We start from the raw sequence: 26,891 nt of genomic DNA, 5'->3' as shown, positions 1-26,891 counted from the left end.
CCCAGTGTATCATGAGGCCATTCCCATGGCATCTGCGGAGCCCCCAGACTGATCTCTCCCCCACCAATCCCACTCTGACACGCCACCCCGAAGTGGGTCTTCTGACCATTCTCCCTGCTGTATTTGAATTTTAAATCTTTCTTTTGAATACAGATACCAGGAGGCCCTTCACAAACCTTCCTGGATGTACAGAGCCTTCTCCCTGCTTGAATGGACAAAAAAGAGAAAACATATCAAACGATCTGGCCACATTAAAACGGGAATGGCAGGCTGTATGACAGGAAGATAAATCCTGTACTGAAATTTCCAAAGCCTGTAAACAGCTGAGCATAATCATGTTTCAACTTGGTGGTATATTACTTTGGTCAGAGTGGTTATGCCATAAAAAGCTCAAAGCGTGAAGATGGGGTGCTATTTTTTTCCATTAATTGCTGCAACGTTTCAGATTAATTTCAGTGACATGTGACAGCCCAAAAGAGCAATGGTTTAAACACCAATAAATTTTATTTTTCTCTTAAGAGAGACAGTCCTGCTTGGCACAGCAGCTCCCCTGTCCTTCTCGCCACTCTCAGTGCTCTGGCTGTGTCATCCTTAGACAATCGTCCTTGTCTTTATGGTCCAAAATGGTGTCTGTACATCCAGACCACACATCCATATTCCATGCTGCAGAATGGAAGAGAGGCAGTGAAGGGTGGCCCCTGCCTTCTCAGAGTTTCCAGAAGAACCCTCACAACACATGGGCTCTCATCTCCTTGTCTGAGCTAAGCCACTGACCACAGCTGCTATGGAGTATGGAAATGTGTCCCTGGTCCAAACACAGAAGATCTTGCTTCTCTCCCATCTTCACCTTCTCCCGAGCACGTCCTTCCTCCATTCCCAGCCTGGGCACTCCTTCAGCTCCAACCTTTGCTAAATGAATTACAAGTGAGAAGGGCTGTTGGTTGGGAGCAGGCATCTAGCAGCCTTGGTGACATTTGTCTAAGTCCTGGTTGTCAGGGGTTGGGCCAGATGTGGGCAGCTTGTTCCTTATACATACCTGTATGGAAGGCCTGCAGGGTGTCTGGGGCTTAGAGATGGTAATGAGATCAAATCCATCCTCTGAAGGAGTTCGCCCAGAGCAACTACCATTTCTTTTCTTTTTTTTTTTCTTTGAGACAGTGTCTTACCCTGTTGCTCACGCTGGAGTGTAATGGCACGATCATAGCTCACTGCAGCTTTGAACTCCTTAGCTCAAGGGAGCCTCCTGCCTCAGCCTCCTGAGTAGCTGGGACTACAGGTGTGCACTACCTGCCAGGCTCACAGCTACCCATTCTTGAGCACTCTCCCAGGCGCTAGGCTATGAACATACTACACTATCACAAGACTCTCACAGTGAGTTTTGTGGTGGGTGGTTGCGTCCTTCCCATGAGAAGGTTGAGGCTGGAAGGAATGATTGAATGAAGATAGTGCAGGCAGAGTTGGAATAGGAACCCGGGGCCACTGGAATGTTTGTGGCACACCATTCTTCCTTCTGTGTCCCCAGAAGTGGCCCCCAAGAGAATGTGACCTGGGCCATGGGATCTGCAGCTGCTTCTGGTGGGCAGGGCTCAGACAGACCCACAGGGCAAAAATGACTGCCAGGGTTCCAGTCTGAGGCCTACGTCCTGCCATGTGGAAGAAAGCTGGACAGGGGAGCTTCGTTTGCCACCCTGACTCAGGGGTCCATTCTTTTAGGACCTCTGAAAAGTCTCAACATTCCCAGGCCTCAGTTCCCTCAACTGTGAATGCAAATCATAACAGTCCCCATAGGAAAAAGAACTCAATAGACATTTCTGAAAAAAAAAAAAATAGCAAACAGGCATATGAAAAGGTGCTCAACATCAGTGATCATCAGAGAAATGCAAATTAAAACCACAATGAGATATCATCTCACCCCAGTTAAAATGGCTTCTATCCAAAAGACAGGCAATAAGGAATGCGGGTGAGGATGTGGAGAAAAGGGAACCCTTGTATGCTGTTGGTGGGAATGTAAATTAGTACAACCACTATGGAGAATGGTTTGGAGGTTCCTCAGAAAACTAACAATAGGACCAGGCATGGTGGCTCATGCCTGTAATCCCAGCACTTTGGAAGCCGAGGCGGGTGGATCACTTGAGATCAGGAGTTTGAGACCAGCCTGGCCAACATGGTGAAACCCTGTCTCTACTAAAAATACAAAAGTTAGCTGAGTGTGGTGGCACACACCTGTAATCCCAGCCACTCAGGAGGCTGAGGTAGGAGAATCACTTGAACCTGGGAGGTAGAGGTTACAGTGAGCCAAGATTGCGCCATTGCACTCCAGCCTAGGCAACAGAGTGACACTCTGTCTCAAAAAAAATTTTTTTAAATAAAAAATAAACCTAACAATAGAGCTACCATATGAGCCAGCAATCCTACTACCAAGTATATACCTAAAAGAATGGAAATCAGTATATTGAAGACATCTCTGCACTCCCATGTTTATTACAGCACTGTTCACAACAGCCAAGATTTGGAGGCAACCTAAGTGTCCATCAACAGATGAATGGATAAAGGAAATGTGGTACATACACACAATGAAAAACTATTCTGCCATAAAAAAGAATGAGATCCTATCATTTGCAACAACGTGGATGGAACTGAAGGACATTATGTGAAATAATCCAGGCACAGAAAAACAAACTTCTCATGTTCTCACTTATTTGTGGGGGCTAAAAATCAAAACAATTGAACTCATGGAGATAGAGAGTAGAAGGATGGCTACCAAAGGCTGGGAAGGGTAGTAGTGGAGGGGTGGGGGATGGTTAATGGTTACAAACATATAGTTAGATAGAATGAATAGGATCTAGTATTTGATAGCACAACAGGATGACTACAATAATTTATTGTATATTTAAAAATAACAAAGTATAATTGGAAAGTTCATAACATAAAAAAAAAATGCTCGAGGGGATGAATACCCCATTTACCCTGATGTGATTATTATACATTGTATGCCACCATCAAAATATCTCATGTACCCCATAAATATATACACCTACTAGTACCCATAAAAATTTAAAAAATTTAAGTAACCAAATTAAACCTCTAGAGATTAAAGCTTAAAAGAAATAGTCCCCCTGCGAGGACTGAAATGAGCTACTGTCTGTAAAAATACCCAATAAATAAAGCAAGCACTAATGTTCATGGAATTAGAGCAGCATCATCCTTTCTTTCTACAAACCACTGCTCAGGGAAATAAAAGAGGACACAAACAAATGGAAGAACATTCCATGCCCATGGATAGGTAGAATCAATATCATGAAAATGGCCATACTGCCCAAGGTAATTTATAGGTTCAATGCCATCCCTATTAAGCTACCAATGACTTTCTTCACAGAATTGGAAAAAACTACTTTAAAGTTCATATGGAACCAAAAAAGAGCCCGCATTGCCAAGACAATCCTGAGCCAAAAGAACAAAGCTGGAGGCATCACACTACCTGACTTCAAACTGTACTACAAGGCTACAGTAACCAAAACAGCATGGTACTGGTACCAAAACAGAGATATAGACCAATGGAACAGAACAGAGCCCTCAGAAATAATGCCACATATCTACAACTATCTGATCTTTGACAAACCTGAGAAAAGCAATGGGGAAAGGATTCCCTATTTAATAAATGGTGCTGGGAAAACTGGCTAGCCATATGTAGAAACCTGAAACTGGATCCCTTCCTTACACCTTATACAAACATTAATTCAAGATGGATTAAAGACTTAAATCTTAGACCTAAAACCACAAAAACCCTAGAAGAAAACCTGGGCAGTACCATTCAGGACATGGGCACGGGCAAGGACTTCATGTCTAAAACACCAAAAGCAATGGCAACAAAAGCCAAAATTGACAAATGGGATCTAATTAAACTAAAGAGCTTCTGCACAGCAAAAGAAACTACCATCAAAGTGAATAGGCAACCTACAGAATGGGAGAAAATTTTTGCAATCTATTTATCTGACAAAGGGCTAATATCCAGAATCTACAAAGAAATCAAACAAATTTACAAGAAAAAAACAAATAACCCCATCAAAAAGTGGGCAAAGGATATGAACAGACAACTTCTCAAAAGAAGATATTTATGCAGCCAATGGACACGTGAAAAAATGCTCATCATCACTGGCCATCAGAGAAATGCAAATCAAAACCACAATGAGATACCATCTCACACCAGTTAGAATGGCGATCATTAAAAAGTCAGGAAACAACAGGTGCTGGAGAGGATGTGGAGAAATAAGAACACTTTTACACTGTTGGTGGGACTGTAAACTAGTTCAACCATTGTGGAAGACAACCTTGTGGCGATTCCTTGTGGCGATTCCTCAAGGATATAGAACAAGAAATACCATTTGACCCAGCCATCCCATTACTGGGTATATACCCAAAGGATTATAAATCATACTGCTATAAAGACACATGCACACGTATGTTTATTGCAGCACTATTCACAATAGCAAAGACTTGGAACCAACCCAAATGTCCAACAATGATAGACTGGATTAAGAAAATGTGGCACATATACACCATGGAATACTATGCAGCCATAAAAAGGGATGAGTTCACGTCCTTTGTAGGGACATGGATGAAGCTAGAAACCATCATTCTCAGCAAACTATCGCAAGGACAGAAAACCAAACACCGCATGTTTTCACTCATAGGTGGGAATTGAACAATGAGAACACTTGGACACAGGGTGGGGAACATCACACACCAGGGCCTGTTGTGGGGTTGGGGGAGCGGGGAGGGATAGCATTAGGAGATATACCTAATGTAAATGACGAGTTAATGGGTGCAGCACACCAACATGGCACATGTATACATATGTAACAAACCTGCACGTTGTGCACATGTACCCTAGAACTTAAAGTATAATGAAAAAAGAAAAAAATTTCACTAGTAATCACTTAACATATATATATACAATTTTAATTTTTCCATTTAATTCAATCCTTGTTTTATCTATGTATAATTTTTAGAAAGCCTAACAGAGAATACATACAAGATTATATTCTGAGTTTGGTCCAACCCCCCCTCACTCATAAGCATTTTTCCCTATCTCTAAATTGATTGCATACATATTCTAATGGCTACAGGATGACAAATAATTCTAATATAATATTTTACTTAGTCACTTAATATTTATTATTTCGGTTGTTTGAATATTTTACAATAAAAAATGCTGTAACAAATGACCTCATGAATTTGAGTTTTTCCTTTTAGATTATTTCTTAACAAAAGCACAGCAGTTCAAAAGAAGGATTATTTTTATTTTTCCTACCAAGTTGAATTCCAAAAACCAATTATCATCACTACGAATGTAACAGTTCCAACAGAACTTTATCAGATTTGGGCACTTACACTTTTGGTTAACTTAGAAAACATAGCTTAGAAATATATTTGTAAAAGAATAATTTTCTTGCCTTTTTAAAGATGACAAGTGGGAGGGTTGACCTCTCCATGTGTAAGTTGGCTGCCCTTACAGGAGATGTAAATGTCCTTTGCACATATCATCTATTGAGGTCTTGAAGATTTCATTGTATCTCTGGCTTCTAATGTCTTCAATTACTTATATCAATTGCTTTTAATAACAATACAATATTTAGGGAAACTCTTTAATATTTTCTAGCAACTTATAGCTTACAAGAATAAACAGGGCAAGTCTCATGGTTTTTAATATGCTTCTTCAAAAAGTATGAACTGATTAATTGCCAGAATGTTAATAATTTCACATGACACATGAAATACAGAGTGGACCACAGTGAAATAGATAGCTCCATCTACTGTAAATACTTTGAATTGGATATCTCCAGCTTTTGCCTTTACAGACTTACTTTCATAATGAATTTAGGAGTTTTGTAAGTGATGTCATGCTCAGAGCCTTTTGTTAGACTCTGAGAGATAGAAATATAATTAACATGAGGATGCTGCCCTCAAGGAGCTCCGAGGTGAGCAGTATGAGGGCAGCCCCTAGTCCAGGCTGACATTTGGTGATCTGCTGACTTTATGCTGACTCAGAAAAGCCAAGGTTTTAGAGTGTAAAAGAGTTACTCTGCTTTACCTAAAACCATAATCACTGGAGTGGGATAAAATTAAGTGATGAGTGGGGGAAGGACGTTTGGAAAGTGTTAGAGAGATGGGCAGGAAAAAGGAAACGCAGGGGAAAGGGTAAGGAGAAGCCAGTGGTGCTCCCATTTATCCCAGGCTGACCACCATTGGAGGGCAAGGAAAGGGTCTTCCCTTTCCTTGGAGGACTAGGTCATTTGTTTACAGCAGTTGTGCCTAGCACAGGCCAGATTTCATTTTCTGAACTAAGAGAACTTTCAAGGAACTATTGTCTGGTAGATGAAATGGATACTCAAGAAAAACCATACCCTGTGATAAGTGTTAGAATAAAAGTATATGTAGTGTGCCTTGGAAGTAGAGAGAAGGAAGAAATTCTTTCTGCTGCAGGGAGTAGGGTCTGGAGCAAGTACGGTATCAGGTCACAGAATGGGACAACCTCCCAAAGGAGGAGACCAGTTGAGATAAGCACTGAAGAATGGCAGGATTTCTAGGGCACAGAAAGAGGAAGGGCATTGTGGGCAAGAGGAAAAGCATGAACAATTGCATGGAGGTGCAAAGTTTCATCATGTGTGTAGGAAACAGTGCAGCCTGATGTGGCTAAAACTTAGTAAGGTGTTAGAAGGCTAACTTCTTAGCAATGCAAGAAGTTACATAAGCAGGAACCAGCATCTGAAGACTTTGAACTCTAGATTAAAAAGTCTGCAGACACTGGGGAGCCATTGAGAGTTTTGATGCAGGGCAGGGACAGGACAGCAGGCAATAGCCTTTGCTTGCAACAAAGGAGAGGGTGGATGGTAGCAGGTTAGGACTGCAGGTTAGAGAGACGGAAAATAGAGAAATAGAGGACCAGAACAAGGCAATAACAGTACAAAGAGGAGGAAACAGAATTTTCTCTCTCACAAGAGAGAGTTCAAATTTACCGGTGGGATGCACGACCGTACTGGGCCATGAACTGGACTTGGGCACCACTTTTAACCAAGATAAGATTCGGGAGAAGAAATGATCAGGTGATTATGATCCATCTGTTGATACAAGATATGGCACATAAAAAGTGCTCTGTCTGCTGGGTGTGGTGGCATGCGCCTATAGTCCCAGCTACTCAGGAGGCTGAAGCAGGAGGATTGTTTGAGCCCAGGAGTTCGAGGCTGTAGTACACGATCATCATGCCTGTGAATAAGCACTGCGCTCTAGCCCAGGCCACACGGGGAGACCCCATCTCTAAGGGAAAAAATGCTCTATCCATGTTATTTATCATTACTGTATCACTACTATTATTATTTATCTCAAAAACTAAGTCATCTTTTGCTGAATTTTTAAATAGATAACCTTTAGGAAAGTTATATAATTAGATTTCTTTACATTAAGCAAACTACCAGAGATCACTAAAAAAACTGGTTTACTGATTTTAAGATCATTAACCCTTAGAAAAAAGCCTTTGTAACTTGTGCCTATGACTCTCTGAGAGACTGGAGTCACAATGGAGAATAAGTCCGTGTGACTCAGGGAAGCTCACAGTCCAGTGGGAGGGCAGGGGACAGAGGTAAACTAGGGGTCGTAACATCCTACCCTCCCACTGGACACATTAGGGCTTATGCTCCATTATGTGCCAGTCTCCAGGGCAGTCTTAGAGCATGACCAGTGCTCCAAAGATGTTTGTTGAAGAATGAAGGAATGAATGAATGGAATAAGAAGATGAATTAAATATTTGAAAAGAATCTTTCTTTTGAATTAAACATAATGTGTCTCAGACTCAGAAAGTGGCCAAATGATCCAGCCATGGGATGACAGAACGACTTTGACAGACACTTAGATACTAGAATCTACAATGAACAAGGGTGAGTCAGCATCCTACCCAGAGGCAGCTGAAGTGAAGCCACCGCACTCTCCCTCTCCTGAGCAGTTTTCTCAACTCTAGACTCATCAAAGAGATTTTGGTTGAAGGACAGCTTGGCTGAGTAGATGCTATAGGAAGTATCAAAATTGAAGTTGACCTTAAAATGGTAAACATAGGTTCAATGTTCATTGTGAAAGGTGAGCGGGAAAAGGTTATATAGGGACTGTGGGTTGAGTTTCATATTTTGCAAACCAAGAAGGTAGGCAGCCTTTCAGAAAGGGTATGGGACAATGCAAAGTCCAGGTTAGCCCTTGACCAGGTAAGGTGGAAGCTTGGTAATTACCTGCTTGCCTTGGCCAATCTTGAAAGATTAATGATAATTTACAAAGATAAAATATATCTTATAATGAACTCTTTTTCCTTATGGTTAATAGAAATAACAGGGTATCTCCTAATGTTTCGGGTCATTTTGTACCTGTAGATAATCAAAGAGCAACCAAACTGATGATAAAATGTGTTCTTTATTGCATACATTCAAGTTTCAAACTTTTGTGAACAATCCTCTAGTAAAAGATGTGTAAGGCAGAGAAGGGCAGGAAGGTTAAGTTGCAGGTAAGGTAGCACAAAAAACAAGCACCCTCTACAAACTGTATTTAAGATTTGCAAGGCTTTAATTACATGCCAGTCACCATGGCCAGAATCTCAGAAAACAAAGTTTACTATGAAAGATCTGATTCTGGTCTTCAAGGAGCAAACAGTAGGGGGAGAAAAGGGTGAACACAGATCCGGGAGGGCCAGGATTGTGAGCAGGACTTGCCACAGTGGCCCCAGTACCTAATAAACACAGTGCCCACAAATAGTAGGGATTCAGGGTGTCTGCTTGGATGAAATATGGCCCAAGGCAGCAATGGCTGTGGGACCTCAGATGTGGTTCACAGTGATATTTGTCCATCCTGAGTCCTTGGGGGTTCAGAAGTGCTCTAGGAGCAGGACAGAGAAGGGCTTCCACTACTGGGGTCTATGGGAGGCCACCTGAATCAGCATTACTGGAGGGATCTTCTTATACCTGCAGAGTCCCAGGCCTTACCCCAGACCTACTCAGTGAGACTGTCTGGGACTTGTCCTAAGAATCTGGCTTTTTAACATATTCTGGAATCAAAACATCTTTTTTTGAAACTCAGTTTTCCTACACTTACTGATTGTGTAAACTTGAGCAAATTAAAAATCCTCCTAGATTTCAAATAGCTCATCTGTAAAATGCAGATAGTAAAATAGTTCTTACCACCCAGGGTTCGTGCTGACACAGTGGAAAAAGGCAACGAAAGCATAAAGCATAAGAAAGCACTCAGCAGCTTAGACAATGATGAGGCAGGTGAGGAGACACAACCATCTCTTTCAGAAGAGCTTTTTGAATTACCAGTTAATTTCCTCAACAGCCAGGTCTCATTGTTATCTCCCACACTTGCCACACCAGGATTTGTATGCAGAAGTCATTAAGGTGGCTGTTTCTGATGCACATTCAGTCTACTTTCTGGGATGTCTAGTTGAAAAAGTGTCCTTCTCCCATAACCACTAGGAATCACTGTTATCCTTTCAAGTTCTTCGTTAGCTGTTGTGGTAGGCCATTCTCTCATTGCTATGAAGAAAGACCTGAGACTCAATAATTTATAAAGAAAATAGGTTTAATTGGCTCACAGTACTGCTGGCTGTACAGGAAGCATGACACTGGCATCTGCTTGGCTTCTGGAGAGGCCTCAGAAAGCTCACAATCGTGGTGGAAGATGAAGGGGGAGCAGGCACGTCACATGCAGAAAGCAAGAGCAGAACGAGAGCGGAGAAGGGCCACGCAAGTTTGAACAGCGGGATCTGGCGAGAACTCACTCACTAACATGAGGACAGCACCGAGGGAATGGTGCTAAACCATTCATGAGAAATCCACCCCCACGATCCAATCACCTCCCACTAGGCCCTGCCTCCAATACTGGGGATTAAAATTCAAAAGGAGATTTGGGCGGGAACACAGATTTAAACTCTATCAGGTGATTTTTCTCAGCCTCCCAAGTAGCTCTTCACAAAAGCGTTGGGATCCAGCTCATCACGAAACTTCTGCTAAGGCCAAACCCTGGTGCTTTCCAGCTCCTAATTTTTTTTTTTTTATTATGGGAAAATATACATAAAAATTACCCTTTGAATGATTTTTAAGTGTATAATTTAGTGGCATTAAGTACCTTCAAAACATCGTGCAACCACGGCCACTATCCATTTCCAGAAGTTCATCATCATCCCAGATTGAAACTCTGTACCCATTAAACACTAACCCCCCATTTCCTTCTCAGTCCAGCCCCTGACACTACCATTCTCCTTCTGTATCTATGAATTTGCCCATTCTAGGTACCTCTTGTTAAGTAGAATCATAAAATACTTGTCCTTTTGTCTCTTTCTGGCTTGTTTCACTTAGCACAATGTTTTCAGGGTTTACCCATATTGTAGCACGTGTCAGAATTTCACTCCTTTTCATGGCTAAATAATACTATTCCATTGTGGAGATAGTTTCCCACACACCAAGCGAGCTATCAATTCTGCAGCCGACACAAGCTGGGTGTCTTCCAGTTCAGCTCTATTCTGACACCTGAAGATAGAATCAGATCCCACAGGTTGAGGGCTTAGTCCTTGATATAGTTTGGATCTGTGTCCCTGCTCAAATCTCGTGTTGAATTGTGATCCCCATTGTTGAAGGTGAGGCCTGGTGGGAGGTGATTGGATCATGGGGAAGGATTTCCCCTTGGTACTGTGTAGCTATATTGAGTGAGCCCTCTGGTCACTTGAAAGTGTGAGCACTGCCCCCCCGCCCCGCCACCCCCCCACTCCAGCCAGGTGAGATGCTCACTCCACCTTTGCCTTCCACCATAACCGAGTTTCCTGAGGTCTCCCCTGAAGCCAAGCAGATGCCAGCATCATGCCTCCTATACAACCTGCAGAACAGTGAGTCAGTTAGTACTGATGTGAGGGCAGAGGCCATGGATCTAAGCATAGGTCTGAGTCAGCCCAAAAAAGGAGATGCCAAAAAATATTAATTTTACGCATTTAAAAAGTGGCACGATAAACTGTGATCTGGAACAGTGAAAAAGGCATTGAATATGTCTGGCTGGTGACAGGTGACACTCAGAATTCCCCAAGGAAATCCATCCATGTGCATTTGCTATTATGGCAATCATCAAACTTTATTGATAACATTTGTCATTTTTCTCCATTTTATTTCTAACTGAAAATGCTATTTGAATAGTTTAAGGTTTATGTTTTGCTGTTTTTATTATTTTATTAAAAACAAAACCAAATAACAACAACAAAAGAAGTTTACCCCTTTGGCAAAGACTGTTAATCTTTTTTTTTTTGGAGACAGAGTCTTACTCTGTCACCCAGGCTGGAGTGCAGTGGCGTGATCTCAGCTCACTGCAACCTCTGCCTCCTGGGCTCAAGGGATTCTCCTGCCTCAGCCTCCCAAGTAGCTGGGATTATAGGTGCCCGCCACCACACCTGGCTAATTTTTGTATTTTTAGTAGAGACAGGGTTTCATCATGTTGGCCAGGCTGGTCTCGAACTCCTGACCTCAAGTGATCTGCCCATTTTGGCCTCCCAAACTGCTGGGATTGCAGGCATGAGCCACGGCGCCTGGGCAAGACTGTTAATCTTAATTATGATGAAGAAGGTCCTTGGTCAGATTTCCAAGCTCTAATGCCTGGCAATGTTGTACCCTAATTGCATCTTCTACTTTCTAGAAGATAAAGAGTCTTGGGGGCCTTGAAACCACAACTATAAAAAAGGACAGTAGGTCGGGTGTCATGGCTCATGCCTGTAATCCCAGCACTGTGGGAGGCCGAGGCGGGTGGATCACGAGGTCAGGACATTGAGACCATCCTGGATAACACGGTGAAACCCCGTCTCTACTAAAAATACAAAAAATGAGCCAGGTGTGGTGGCGGGCGCCTGTAGTCCCAGCTACTTGGGAGGCTGAGGAAGGAGAATGGTGTGAACCTGGGAGGTGGAGCTTGCAGTGAGCCGAGATTGCGCCACTGCACTCCAGCCGGGGCAACACAGTGAGACTCCATCTCGAAAAAAAAAAAGAGAGTAAAACATTCACACGTTTACTGCTCAAATGTCTCTGACTCAGATATTTCTCTCTCCCATTAAAACTATCCTCAAAGCCACTACTACATCTTTTGCACCATGAGTCCCCAACTTCTAGGCCATGGACTGGTACCAGTCCATGGCCTGCTCAAAACTGAGTACAGCAGGGCTGAGTGGCAGATGAGCAAACATTACTACTTGTATTAATCAGGGTTCTCTAGAGGGACAGAACTAATAGGATATATATATATATATATATGAGTTTAAGAAGTATTAACACACGATCACAAGGTCCCACAATAGGCTGTCTGCAAGCTGAGGAGCAAGGAAGCCAGTCTGAATCCCAAAGCTCAAGAACTTGGAGTCCGATGTTTGGGGGCAGGAAGCATCCACCATGGGAGAAAGATATAAGCCGGGAGGCTAAGCCAGTCTAGCCTTTTCATGTTTCTCTGCCTGCTTTTATATTCTGGCCATGCTGGCAGCTGAATAGATGGTGCCCACCCAGATTAAGGGTGGGTCTGCCTTTCCCAGCCCACTGACTTAAATGTTAATCTCATTTGGCAACATCCTCACAGACACACCCACGATGAACACTTTGCATCCTTTGATCCAATCAAGTTGACATTCAGTATTAACCATCACACTACCTGAGCTCCACCTCCTGTCAGATCAGCAGCAGCATTAGATTCTCATAAGAGCGCGAACCCTATTGTGAACGGCGCCATGCAAGGGATCTAGGTTGCACATCCCTTATGAGACTCTAATACTTGATGATCTGAGGTGGAACAGTTTCATCTCGAAACCACACTCCCCTACTCTGTGAAAAAACTGTCTTCCACAAAACTGGTCCTTGGTGCCAAAAACGTTGGGGATCGCTGTTTTACACTATTGCAAACACACACCTCAATTTTGTTCTCCTCCATTTTCTACAGTGGCTGGAATTAACTTGTAAAAATGTAAATCTGATCATATCACCTTTTGCTTGAACACCTTCCACTTAAATACCTTTCAATGGCTTTTCTCTTTTAGATGAAACAGCAAATCCTTAACATGATACATGAGTTCCTTTGTGTTTTGGTGCTGTTTTCCTGTCTCTCTTACCTCTTGCACTACATTGGGTAAATACTGGACTTCTTTGAATAAGTCAGACCTCCTTGCTTTTGGACTTTGGGCATGCTGTTCCTTCTACCTGGAACACTCTGTGCCCTTTACCTGGCTGCTAGTACTTTAGGTCTCAGTGTTACAGGTAGATTCTTTACTTAGGAAGACCTTGTTTGACCCCATGGACTACGTTAGAGTCCCCTAGTTATGTGGCCCCATATCCATCCATGTGCATTTGCTATCATAGCAATCATCAAACTTTACTGATATTATTTGTCATTTTGCTCCTGCTGTACTGTAAATTCTATGAACATAGGGACATCTTATTTTTTCAACTTTGTAGCTTTAGCCCCTGAGATAATTTCTCATACAAAGGAAGTGCTCAATGAATACTTATTGATCAAATGAGAAAAAATATTTTAACAGGTGAAACTCAGAATTCCCCCAGGAAAGGAACTCTCTTGGGGGAAATATTCCCTTAAATCTGATCAAGGTGGGTGTGTCCTTGCTAGTTTGGGATGTTAGCAGGCACTGAGAACTGTCCAAGGAAGAGGGCACCCCTTAGTATTTGAATAAAAAGGCTGAATTTATTGTTTGCTTAAGAAGAAGATCTGTACTTACAAGGCACAGTATGTTAGCCCATTTTGCATCATTATAAAGAAATACCCGAGGCTGGGCAATTTATAAAAAAAAGAGGTTTAACTGGCTCACAGATCTGGAGGCTATACATGCATGGCATCAGCATCTGCTTGGCTCTGGTGAGACCTCAGGGAGCTTTCAGTCATGGTGGAAGATGAAGAGGGAGCCAGTGTATCACATGGTGAGAGCAGAATAAAGAGAGGGAGAAGGGGGCCTTAAACTCTTATACAACCAGATCTCATGTGAACTAAGAACTCAGTCATCATCAAAGAGATGGTGTTAAACCGTTTGTGAAGGATCCACCTCCATGATCCAATCACCTCCTACCAGGCCCCACCTCCAACATGTGGATTACATTTCAGCATGAGATTTGGAGAGGACACACATCCAAACTATATAATTCCACCCCTGGACCCCACAGTCTTATGTCTTTCTTACATTTAAAAATATAATAATGCATTTGCAATAGCTCCCCAAAGTCTTACTTTTCCAGCACTAACTCAAAAGTCCCTAGGCCCAAGTCTCATGTGGAGAGCCATTCTTTCCACCTATGAGTCTGTGAAATAAAAACCAAGTTTTTTACTTCCAAGATACAGTGGTGGTACCCAGATGCTGGGTAATATTCCCATTCCAAAAAAGAGAAATCAGCTAAAATAAAGGGGCTACAGGCCCCATGCAAGTCTAAAAGCAGGGAAGTCATTATATTTTAAAGCTCCAAAATAATCTCCTTTGACCTTGTGTCCCACATTCAGGGCACACTAGCACAAGGAGTGGGCTCCCAAGGCTTTGGGCAGTTCTACCCTGTGGCTTTGCAGGGTACAGCACCCATGACTGCTCTCATGGATCGGAGTTGAGTGCCTGCAACTTTTCCACACTGAGTTTGCAAGCTGCTGGTGGCTCTACCATTCTGGGGTCTGGAGGGCAACAGCCTCTTTCCCACAGTACCACTAGGCAGTGCCCTGGGAGGGACTCCAACCCCACGTTTCCCTTTGGTGTTTCCTTATTAGAGGCTCTCCATGAGGACCCTGGCCCTGCAGCAGGCTTCTGCCTGGGCACACCTAGGCTTTCTCATACATCCTCTGGCATCTAGGTGGAAGTTGCCAAGCCTCCTTCACTCTTGCACTCTGTCCACCTGCTGGCTTAACACCACGTGGAAGCCATCAAGGCTTATGGTGGCTTCCGCTCTCCAAAGCAATAGCCCAAGCTGTACCTGGAGTCCCTTGAGCTACAGCTGTAGCTGGAGTGGCCAGGATGCCAGGAGTAGCATCCTGAGGCTGTGCTGGGCAGAAGTGTCTTGGGCCTGGCCCCTGAAACCATTCTTTCCTCCTAGGCCTCTGGGCATTTGAAAGGGCTGCCTGGAAGATTTTTGAAAGGCCTCCAAGGCCTTTTCCCCATTGTCTTGGATATTAGCACTTAGCTCCCTTTTATTTATGCAAATCAGTCTAGCAAGTGGTTAGATTCATCTGCTGAAAACACTTTTTCTTTCTTTGCCACATGGCCAGGCTGCACATTTTCCAAACTTTTACACTCTGGTTTCCTTTTAAATATAAGTTCCAACTTAAGTCATTTCTTTGCTCCCATATCTGATAGTCGGTTGTTAGAAGCAGCCACACCACTTCTTGAATGCTTTGCTGCTTAGAAATTTCTTCTGCCAAATAACCTAAGTCATCACTCTTAATTTCAACCTTCCACAGATTCCTAGGATGTGGACACAATGCAGCCAAGCTCTTTGCTAGGATGTAACATAGGTCACCTTCATTCCAGTTCTCAATAATTTCCTCATTTCCATCTGAGACCTCCTCAGCCTGGCCTTCACTGTCCATATCTCTATCAGCATTTTGGTCATAACCACTTTACAAGTCTCTACGAAGTTCCAGACTTTCCCTCATCTTTCTCTCTTCTTCTCAGCCTTCCAAACTCTTCCAACCTCTGCCTGTTACCCAGCTCCAAAGGTACTTCTACATTTTCAACTGTCTTTATAGTAATGCCCCACTCCTTACTACTGATCTTCTGTATTAGTCCATTTTTGCATTGCTATAAAGAAATACTTGAGGTTGGGTAATTTATAAAGAAAAAGGTTTAACTGGATCACAGTTCTGCAGGCTGTACAAGCATGGTGCCAGCATCTACTGGGCTTCTGGTGAGGCCTCAGGCAGCTTTCAATCAGTGTGGAAGGTGAAGGGAAGCCAGTGTGTCGCATGGTGAGAATGGGAACAAGAGAGGGAGAAGGTGAAGGTCCCAAACTCTTTTAAACAACCAGATCTCACATGAACCAAGTGAGAACTCACTCATCACCTAGGGAATGGGTAAACCATTCACGAGGAACCCCCCCACCCACCATGATCCAATCACCTCCCACCACGCCCCACCTCCAACACTGGGAATCACATTTCAGCATGAGATTTGGAGGGGACAAACATCCAAACTATATCATACAGTCTTTCTAATTAAAGCACATTGCACATCCTAAATAGGTATTTAGGAAGTTTAGAGTTCAGGGATTGCTGGATTTTCAGAAACAGGAATATCTACAGATTGACTGATCATTAGCTATGGAAGCATGGTTATTGGGCTGAGACTTGCTAATTGGCTGTCTCAGAAAGTTGGGGTTGTCAATGACTGGCCAGTTTTCAAAAGCCTGTGTAATAGTTAGAGTTGATCAATCCGGACTGTTTCTGGGGTTTTTTTTTTGTTACAGCAGCAGAACAAAACGAATACCCATTGTTCTGGGAGGGCAGAGGTACAAACTTTTATTCTCAGCCTCCAGGAGATGAAAAAACAATAAATGAATAAACAAGTAATTACCAAAGAGGAGAGTGGAAGAAAGAGAAGCAAGGTGAAGTCACAGAGGAACTCTACCATGATGGGGTCCAGAAGACACTTTGAGAACAATACCTTCTATTTTACTTAAGTTGTGTTCGTTGATACAAGGCAAACTCTCCTTCTTCTTCCTATCCTGCCTTCCTAATATCCTCTTGCATTTTTAGTAAGTGTTATCTTAGCATGAATGAGCATACTGGAGAATGGAGGGAAGATGGGTTTCATGTCCAAGTCAATGAGACGTGAGGCAAAGGTGATTGGTGCATTACTTGCCCAGAGCCTAGGGTGACCCTGAAAATGTAAGTGAGCTCCACTGGAGAGTCATAGATTTTGGTTTGAAATCAGGATTAGTGAAGTCTGATTTGAATTCTGTAAAATGTAGTGTATAGTTCAATGAGTTTTGACAAATGTTTGCAGTGTGTAACAACCAGGCACAATCAGGAAATAGGACATTTTTATCACCCCAAAAAGATTTTCCCCATTATAACCCCTAAAGCTACACATCTGATTTCTTTCCCTATAGCTCTGCTTGTTTTCAGAAACTCATAGAAATGGAATCCTACATTATATAATCCTTTGTGTCTGGCTTCTTTCACTTTGCTTATAAGACTCAACTGTGTTGTTCCATATACCAGTAGTTCATCCCTTTTTTATTGCTGCACAGTGTCCCATTATATGGATGTGACACAAGTTGTTTTCCATTTGCCAACTGATAGATACTGGCGTTGTTTCTAGTTTTTGGCTTCATTTCTTTTAGGTAAATGTCTAGGAGTAGGAATGCTAGGTGTGATGGTTAATATTAGTCGTCAACTTGACTGGATTGGGAATGCCTAGGTGACTGGTGACACACTGTTTCTGAGTGTGTCCACAACTCATGGTGTGTCCATGAGTTGTTTCCAGAGGAGACTGGCATGTGAGTCAGTGGACTGAAAGAGAAAGACCAGCCCTCAATGTGGGTGGGCACCATCCAATCACATTGGGATGTGGCTAGAATAAAGCAGGTGGAAGAAAAGGGACATTCAGCTTGCTTGGCTTTCCTTTTTTGCTCTCTCACGCTTCTGGAGCAAGACTTTTCTTCCTCTCACCCTTGGACATCAGACTTCAGGTTCTTCAACCTTTGGGCTCTGGGACTTACACTAGCAGCCTCCCAGGGACTCTCAGACCTTCAGCCTCAGAATGGGGGCTGTAGTGTTGGCTTCCCTGGTTTTGAGGCTTTCACACTTGGACTGAGTTACACTATTGGCTTCTCTCATTTTCCAGCTTGCCTAATTGTGGGACTTCACCTTTGTGAACATGGGAACCAATTCTCCCTAATAAATTCACTTTCATACACATACACACAAACACACATATATCTACATACACATATACATATACATGTATATACACAAACATTGTATATGTAGACATGTATATATGTAATCCACACACACATGCATGTGCATATCCACATATACACGTGTATATATGTATATCCACACACATGTCTATGTGTACATCCACACACGTGTATGTGTGTATCTACATATACATATATGTATATATGTGTGTATCAGGGTTCTCCAGAGAGACAATATACTAGGTTATATGGAAAGTATATCTTAACTTGATAAGAAACTGCCAAACTGTTTTCCAAAGTGGTTACAGCATCTGCATTCCCATCAGCAACGTATGTGAGTTCCAGTTGTACTATACCCTTGTCAGCACTTGATAAGGTTGTAACCATAATTGGTCCAGTGCCCAATGCATTTGGCAAGTCAACATGTGGAGACACCAGGCTGCAGCAGAGAGGTTTAATCGTAGTGTCACAGAACAGGGAGACAGGAGGGAACCTCAAATCCATCTCCTTAAGGAGTTTGGGGTAGGGTTTTTTAGGGTTTTGGAGTGGGCTGAAGGGCAGAGATCATTCATTGGTTGAACAGTGCAGGTTGAAGTCATAGGGCAGGAGATGAGGAAGCTGTCTTCTCATGCTGATCCTGTGCTTTAAACTGCTTGTGGAATTCAGGGTCTGAAAAACATCTTAACTGATCCTTAAGCAAAAACCTTATGATTTTAATGTCAGAGATTCTATCTATAGGAACAATGGAGATGAAAATCAACTGTTAAATAGTCATGATCCTAAAGTTGGATATCCTATCGATAAGAACAACTGGGGATGCAACTGGTCAGTATCTAGAGTGCTGTATGACTTTCAGCAACTGATAAATGGGTCAAAGTGCAGCCTGATTAATGCTAATTTTTTTTTTGTCACGAGTAAGATGATATCTACTAGATTCCTCTTTTGTAAAGTTCTTGTTTTTTTAAATAAGAATTTCATGGGGAGATGCTTTGAACCTATGTAAGTATCTCATTCCTTATTCAACTTTTCCCCACTAGATTTAGCAAACATTGATATTTCTTGTCTGATGACTGCCAAATGGTGATTTTCTAATTCTGTAACTAAGTACCCCCATTTTTCTAAGAGAAAGATAATTGTGTTTTAAAACATTTTTTTTCTTTTCTCCTTTTCCCCTTTTTCCCACTTCCTACTTAGTTCCTTAGAAATGCAATTATAATCTTTACCTTCCCTTCACCAGACACTCCTTACAGGGCAAGCTTATCTAACCATGTGTTTACTTAGAAGGTTCTGAGCCAGAAATCTCTCCCACCAGGAGACTGCCTGGAGAGACAACAGTCAATTTACAACCGAAAGTATGCTTGCTAGGAAACTCTGTCCCACTTGGAGAGCATCTCAGACAATGGCCACTTTACAATCTAGTTCTGCCTGCGATGGTGCCAGCTCAAACACCCGGTAGATAAAGCGCCAAGGAGAGTCATGTAGATCCTTACCTGCCCGCTCCCTCCCCTGCATGCCATTCATGCCAAGTCCCACTTTAACAGCCTCTGCTTTCTGCCCCAAAAGCAAATCAGTACCCTTAAGGCACGAACCTGCACTTTTCCCCCTACGTTAAGCTTTGGAATAAAAAGTTACTTTCTTTATAGCAGACCTCACTCTTGTTAATTGTGCTCTGCAAGCAGTGGGCTGCTGAACCTATGACTGGGTTACAATTCCATTCTTTTTTCTAAATGTATTATTGGATTCTATTCTAAAGAGCTCTTTATTGCCATTTATTTTTTTTTTTTGGACGTGTGGACTTACAGATCCCATTTTAACCCATGGGATATAATCTCCTGCTACTGTGATTTATTTTGATGTTCAAATTGTCCCAGATTTGGCCAACAGGAGCCCTTTCAAGCTGATTGCTTTGTCCTTTTGAACTGTCTCCACCATTTCTTGAGCATTTCCACACTTTCTAGCACAAGATGTTCCAGTCTCATACTATACTTTCTCTGGCCCAACCCTAAAATCAGCCATTTCTCTAAAGAGCCCTGGTTTTCATGGAGAATGGTGTTTAGAGATAGGTGTTAGGTGTTCTCTTGGCTAATGTGGTGTTGCTGCACCAAGACCTTCTCACTGGTTAGGCCTAGGAAATATAAGTAAATACATTTATAGACATATGTGTGTGTGTGTATATATAACTGACTGTGGAAAAATTACACACCCTATTCCCTCACCCTCAACAATTAACAAAGAAGACTTCAGTGACCAAATGTTGGGGGGCGTTTCCCCGCACACCAAGCAAGCAATCAATTCTGCAGCAGACACCTACTGGGTGTCCTCCAATTCCCTTCTAACCCGGAGATAGCATCAGATCCCACAGGTTGAGGCTCACTCCCCAAGACATCCCCAACAACTGTCCCACTCTGTCCCTGGCCACTGACCAGTCCCAAGTCTGGGCCTCCAGAACTTCTGACAGGCTTCAAATTGTGGTTCCCATGACCCCCTCTTGGGTTAGATTAATTTGCTAGAGCAGCTCACTGAACTCAGGCAAACACTTATGTTTACAAAAGATATTACAAACAATACAGATGAAAAGATAAATAGGACGAGGTATGGGAGAAGGGGCTCAGACCTTTCATGCCTTCCCTGGATGCACCACCCTCCCAGGAACCTCCTGGTGTTCAGCTATCTAGAAGCTCTCCAACCCTGTCCTCATGGGTTTTTATGCAGGCTTCATTACATAAGGCATGACTGATTAAACTATTGGCCACTGGTGATAACCTGACCTTCAACCCTTCTCTTCTCCAAGAAGTTGGGGATAGGCTGAAGGTCCAACCCTTTGATCCTGCCTTGGTCTTTCTGATGACCAACCCCATCCTGAAGCTACCTAGGGGCTCCCAGCCACCAGCTAACTCATTAGCATACAAAAGACATCACTTCGGTGTTTGTAAGAAATTTAGGAGTTGTACACCAGAAAATGAGGTCAAAGACCAAATATATATTTCAAAATCTCACAAAATATATATATATACACACACTTTTACATTTATATTTATTTTTATATCTACATGTATTAAGAACCATGACTTTACATGAATATCTCCAATTCCAAACCAATCACACAAACTTCTTGCTTTTCTTCTTTCTGTACTTGTAACTCCCTTCTCCAACAGGGAGAAATCTGGCTCCCATTACCCTCAATATAGTTTTTCTTTGTGTAGTTCTCCTGTATGTAATCAGCTGTCTGGCCTTGCAGGGCTGCTGCCCCAGCTTCCTTGTTTGGGCTCAGACTCCCCACTGAGCTGACAGCCCAGTCCAATATGGGAGCGACTATATTCTCCCATGCAGATGGAAAAGCAGACAGAACAAGTTAGCAGAGATACATAGAAAACAATCACAGAGGACGGGCACAGAGAGTACCTTCTGGGTTCCTGGAAGCTTTTCAATGACTGGTTCTAGTTTTTGCTAAGATGTGGCTGTATTCCCGTTCTGGGCTTTTGTGAGAAGCACCTATATCATTATGACAAATTCTCCCTTTTTGGTTGCGCTAGTTCACGTTGGTTTCTGTTACTTGCAAACAGAGAGTCTTAAAGGTATATTTAAATCCTGGCTTGTTCTACAAAAAATAAACCAAATTGTGGAAATAATCGGGGCTAAGGGAAAATAAAAATTAGCCCATAGAAAATGCATACCACATGGTACTATACTGTTGCTTAACATGGGCTGAAATATAGGCTTTAAGATTTCTAGTGATTCAAACAAAGTGTGAAACAATATCCCTTACAAGATTTTACGTCTCTGGATTTAAAACAAACCAGCAAGTGGAGCATGAATAGATACACCATTAGAATGGATAGAGTGTCCAGAAGTGAACTGCTCAATAAATGACTGTGTAGCCACCTGGACAAATTAATTTGGATCTATACCTCACCCTATATATTAAATCGATTCCAAATGGATCAACATTTAATTCCAAAAGACTTAAAGTCTAAATGTCCATCAATAGAGAACTGGTAAATTATGGTATGGATATACCTGCAATAATATGTTAAGGGGGTTGAAAAAAACAGCAAGGAGCTCTCTGTGTATTACTATAAACAGGCCCTCTGGACACATTAAGTAAAAAACACAAGGTGGAGTAAATATGTATGGCATGCTGGCATTTTTCTAAACAAGGAACACAAAGGGTATGTCTTGGCTCATATATACATAAACATTTTGAAGAATGAGCAGGAAACAGTGGTCACCTATTTGTGACACTAGGACAGGTGTGAGGGAGATCCTTTTCCACTGTGTATCTTTTATAGGCTTTCTGATAAATAATATAGATATACTATTTATTTTAAAAATAAAAACTGAAATTGATAAAAATCAGATAAACCGGCCAGGCGCGGTGGCTCATGCCTGTAATCCCAGCACTTTGGGAGGCCAAGGCAGGTCAGGAGTTCGAGACCAGCCTGGCCAACATGGTGAAACCCCGTCTCTACTGAAAATACAAAAATTAGCCAGGCGTGGTGGCACATGCCTGTAACCCAGCTACTCGGGAGGCTGAGGCAGAAGAATCGCTTGAACCCAGAAGGCAGAGGTTGCAGTGAGCCGAGATTGCGCCATTGCACTCCAGCCTGGGCGACAAGAGTGAAACTCTGCCTCAAAAAAGAAAAAAAAAATAAATAAAATTAAAAAAAATAAAAATAAAAAAATAAATAAATCAGGTAAACCTGCTGATGGAACAAGCAGCCTGGCTAGTCTTGACAGATTGCAAGAGGACAACCAGAGGGGCTGAAGTTGTACGAGCCCACAAATTCCCACTGCCAACAGAGCCCAGTGCCTACCCCCATACTGAGATGCTGTCCTTCTCATAAAGGCTTATCAGGGAGTCCACCGAAGAGATGTCTACATTTGGGGATAAATTAAGACGATGTTCTTTAAGCCGGCCACTTATTTAACTCCCACCGATATTTTAATTCCTAGCTACAAAGAAAGCCTTATATGTATGACTGGGGACTTAAAGGTATGACATGCTCACCGTGCTTGACATATAAGAAACTACTTTTTTAAATACATAGGTGTGCCAGGAGCATCCTACTTCCTAATTTTGCCTATGAATATGCTATCTTCAAGTGAAACTTTAAGCCAATTCATAGTAAATATATTATCAAAATTTTAGCACAGCAATGACTGAGCACACCAGCCTCAAAGCCAGCCTACCTGGGTTCAAATCTCAGTTGTTCACTTACTGGCTACTTACTTGCTGGAAGTTACTCCATTTCTTCATTTGTTAAAACAGGAAGCAGGCTGGGTACGGTGGCTCATGCTCGTAATCCCAGCACTTTGGGAGGCCAAGGCGGACGGATGACAAGGTCAAGAGATCCAGACCATCATGGCCAACATGGTGAAACCCCGTCTCTTCTAAAAATACAAAAATTAGCTGGGTGTGGTGGCACGCCCCTGTAATCCCAGCTACTCGGGAGGCTGAGGCAGGAGAATCACTTGAACCTGGGAGGCGGAGATTGCAGTAAGCCCAGGTCGCGCCACTGCACTCCAGCCTGGCGACAGAGCGAGACTCCGTCTCAAAAGAAAGAAAAAAAAATAGGAAGCAGTTTCAGCACCTACCTCACAATGTGCACACAGTTAAAGCACCTACCTCACAGGGTGCACCTAAGGATCACAGGCATGCAAGCCCTAGATCAGCCTGCCCAATGGCAATATAATGCAGGCCACAGATGACATTTAAAATTTTGTAGAACCCACACTAAAAAATAAACAAAACTTTTATCCCAATATATGAAAAAAGTTGATCACTTCAACATGTAACAATTTTTGGAACATTATTTGGTAAAGAATGCATATATCTCGATTCCGACTAGCCATACTTTAAGTCCTCAGGAGCCATGTGGGGCTGGTGGCCCCAAACTGAACAGCACAGCCCAGGCAGCAGGGGCGCATAGTAGGTTCTGCTCACGCCCATGGGCTGAAAGACACACGGTTGCAGTTGCTGTGAGCACACCTCACCTGGAGCAAACCGGCCTATCAGGGAGTCCACTGAAGAGATGTCTACATTTGGGGATAAATTAACACGATGTTCTTTAAGCCAGCCACTTATTTAATTCCCACTGATATTTTAATTCCTAGCTAGAAGCTGTGGTGGGCGGTTCCGACCTATGCAAATGAACAGCGTACATACAGAGGGCCACCGTCTATTTCTCATTATCTGGGGATCCCGGTTGGGGTAGGGGGCGGAAAGTGGGTGTTTGTTATTTCCCCAAATGCGGAGGCCCCTGCACCACCAACGCGAGGAAACGCAGGCGAGTGGGAAGGTACTTTAAAAAAGGGAGGGAGGTGCTCAGAAGGAAGCTAAGCTCTCCAGGAAACAATTACGGCCACGTTACGGTCTGTGGGTGCCAGAAGGAGCAACAATGGAGGCAGTCGAATTCCGAGAGCTCAGAGAGTCTGCCAAACTTAGCTGGCCTCGGCGCGCGGATACCCGAGGGCCCCAAAGACGCCGGGCAACTGCGGCCGAACGCCAAGGTCCAGTCCCGGCGCTGGGCCGCAAACACCGCCTCAGCCTCCGCGCGCGCGCCCGCTGTCTCCCTGCTCCTGAGTGGCTGGGGGGCCAGGATTAACCTTTCACCGCCAGGCCCTGTCCAATCACAGGCTCGCTCTCATGCCGCCACGGGGCTAGCGGAGCGTGGGGGCGCGGAGGGGCGGTGCGGGAGCCAGTGGGATTCTCCAAGCGGCTGTGCGCCGTTGCCGCGGGCCGTGCGCGGGCTGCGGGCCAGCCGGGCGCTGCGCAGTCTCCGCAGGCGCCGGCAGGAGGGGTCGAGGCGGAGGCGCGGCGCAGGCTGCTGCAGGCCCAGGTGAATGGAGTAACCTGACAGCGGGGACGAGGCGACGGCGAGCGCGAGGAAATGGCGGCGGGGGCGGCGGCGCCGGGCGGCTCCGGGAGGCCTGGGCTGTGACGCGCGCGCCGGAGCGGGGTCCGATGGTTCTTGAAGGCCTGCGGCGCCCCGTGCTGCAGGTGAGGCGGGCTCCCGCGGAGCAGCTTTGTGTCCGGGGCGGGGAGCGGGTCGCCTGGCCGCGCTCCCGCCTCCGCACCGAGGCCCGCGTGCCGGCCATAGGCCCGAGCCGCGCGTCTGGGCCTGGCGGGCGCTGACGAAGGGCGCGGCCTCGCCTGCCTCGTCGTCCCGCACAGCGCGGCCTGTGGACCCGGCGTTTGCCCGCCTCGGCTCTGCTCCTGGGCCCGGACCCCGGCGCCTCCCCGCGAGGCAGCCCTGGGAGACTTTCCGGGCCGCCGTGGCGTGGTGGGGGATGCCGGCGCCTGCCCACTCCCCGGCCTGGCGAGGCCTGGGGCTCTTGACAGGTCCCGTCACGCGCGCAAAAGTGGCGCGGGAGCAGCGGAGGTGGAGACGCGCGCCTGACCGGCCGGAGCACCCTGGGGCCCTCCTCTGATGGGGCCGCTGCGCCGAGCCCGGAGGGGACGAAGCTGGGCTCTCGGTCCCTCCCGGGAGGGTCCTGTGTGATTACTGTCAGGGAACGAGATTGGGGCCCCGGGGGGCGGGCAGGGGCCGAGATCATTCTTTTGCCTCTCCCCTCAGATGTTTTTGTGCCAAAATGCCTAGACCCTGCGGAGGACCCTTTCTTCAGGGTTTTTGATTTTGGGGAAATCAGTGTATGTTTTAAGTTAGCACATCAGATTTATGTAGGTTGTCCAGAAAAGCTGAGTTGCCCTGTTGGCTCTGCCTGGAGGTCAGAGCCAGCAAACCACTGAGTGTGTCCTTAGGAACCTGAGGATCCGCGGAAACGTGGCGATGAGTGGAGGGTCCTTGGTATGTAGTGTTCACTTCGTGCTTTTGTGGAGAGAGTTGTGGTTAAAGGGACACGTTACTGGTCTACACCATAAGTAAGTGTTCTTAGGACTTTCAGGTTTTAAAAACATTCATCTGATGAAAGAGGATCACTTGGACGCCTGTGCTTCTGTCTTCGAATATTCTGAATCTTTACAATCTTGATTGCCAGGTGTCTTCGTGGTGCTTGTTTTCAAACAGTGGAAAAGGACTCAGGTTAGGATTTAAGTAACTCGGAAAATATTGTTAAAAATGTGCTTTTAAAACAGGTTAGCTATATTGAAAATGTATTGGTGTAAACGTTAAGTTTTCTAAATAAAAATATACATCCTCACCAAAAAACTCAGTTTATTAAAAGATGGGTTCGGGATAAGCCAGGTCCTAGAGAATAGTAATTTTCAATATTATTGATATCTTTGGAAATTAGGTTCTGGAATAGCCAGTTTATTTTGCAAAGTCTACTTTAAAGCTACCTGTGGCACGTGTGTATTATATGTAATGTGTGCTATATGCATGGACATACATACATATATAATTATTTCAAAACTTCATTTAAGGGCATATTCCATAAAACTCAATAGATAAAAAAACCAAAAAACTAAAGATTGCTTTTAACATGGTCACTATAAACATTGATCATGGTAACTTAGGTTTATAGATTTACTCACGGCACCAAAATGCTGTTTTAAGAAAAGAACAGTTAGTCCATTTTAATTTGGGGAGAAAAGACATTTTCCTACAATCCTTTTTAGTAAGGGCCTGCTTTACTTTTTATGCTTCCATCTCATGTTTGAAGGGTAAGCCCTGACTGTTGTATTTTGCCCGTGGCTCAGTGTGTGAGTTGGGTAACTGGGTTGTTTTGCTATTATTGAGCTTTATTGTCTTGGTTTTAGAAGACATTGTCTTTTGATGTGGCTCATGATTCTTATTTGGCAGTGATTTTGTCATATAGTGGGTTGTACAGTGCTTGTAGTGCTATCTTCTAGAGAGGGTGACTTATGGCGTTGGGATGTTTTATTCTCTACCACTATCTGACATGTGAGGTGCTTGTTTCATTTGAGAAGGTAGATATTTGGTAGACATTCTCTCACTTGCGACCCTACCATGTCAT

General features: G+C 43.8%; 2 protein-coding genes across 7 annotated transcripts in view; one reads left to right on the top strand and one right to left on the bottom strand.

Moving 5' to 3' along the window:
• Positions 1–480: 480 nt before the first annotated feature.
• Positions 481–26,891, bottom strand: LOC100938066 (translation initiation factor IF-2). Its single transcript, XM_054530477.2, has 3 exons — positions 26,884–26,891; positions 23,185–25,448; positions 481–909 (listed from the first exon to the last, which is right to left on the bottom strand). Exons 1-2 carry the CDS (start codon positions 26,889–26,891, stop codon positions 24,599–24,601), a joined length of 858 nt encoding a protein of 285 aa, XP_054386452.2. The 3' UTR covers positions 481–909; positions 23,185–24,598.
• Positions 24,232–26,891, top strand: part of DICER1 (dicer 1, ribonuclease III) — a 71,767-nt gene continuing 69,107 nt past the window's right edge. For 2 of the 6 annotated variants that reach the window (XM_009249456.4, XM_054530473.2), the window contains exon 1: positions 24,818–24,954. The gene's annotated coding sequence lies outside the window, so the exon portion shown is untranslated. Of the gene's footprint in view, positions 24,254–24,676; positions 24,794–24,817; positions 24,955–26,891 lie in introns of those variants that run through there. The other 4 variants (XM_024231631.3, XM_024231630.3, XM_024231633.3 and 1 more) reach the window with 4 other exon arrangements.

The sequence above is a fragment of the Pongo abelii genome, chromosome 15, assembly GCF_028885655.2.
Source record: "Pongo abelii isolate AG06213 chromosome 15, NHGRI_mPonAbe1-v2.0_pri, whole genome shotgun sequence".
In the NCBI taxonomy this organism is placed as follows: domain Eukaryota; kingdom Metazoa; phylum Chordata; class Mammalia; order Primates; family Hominidae; genus Pongo; species Pongo abelii.
Note: the sequence above shows the minus strand (reverse complement) of the source record. Positions and strands in the feature narration are given on the sequence as shown.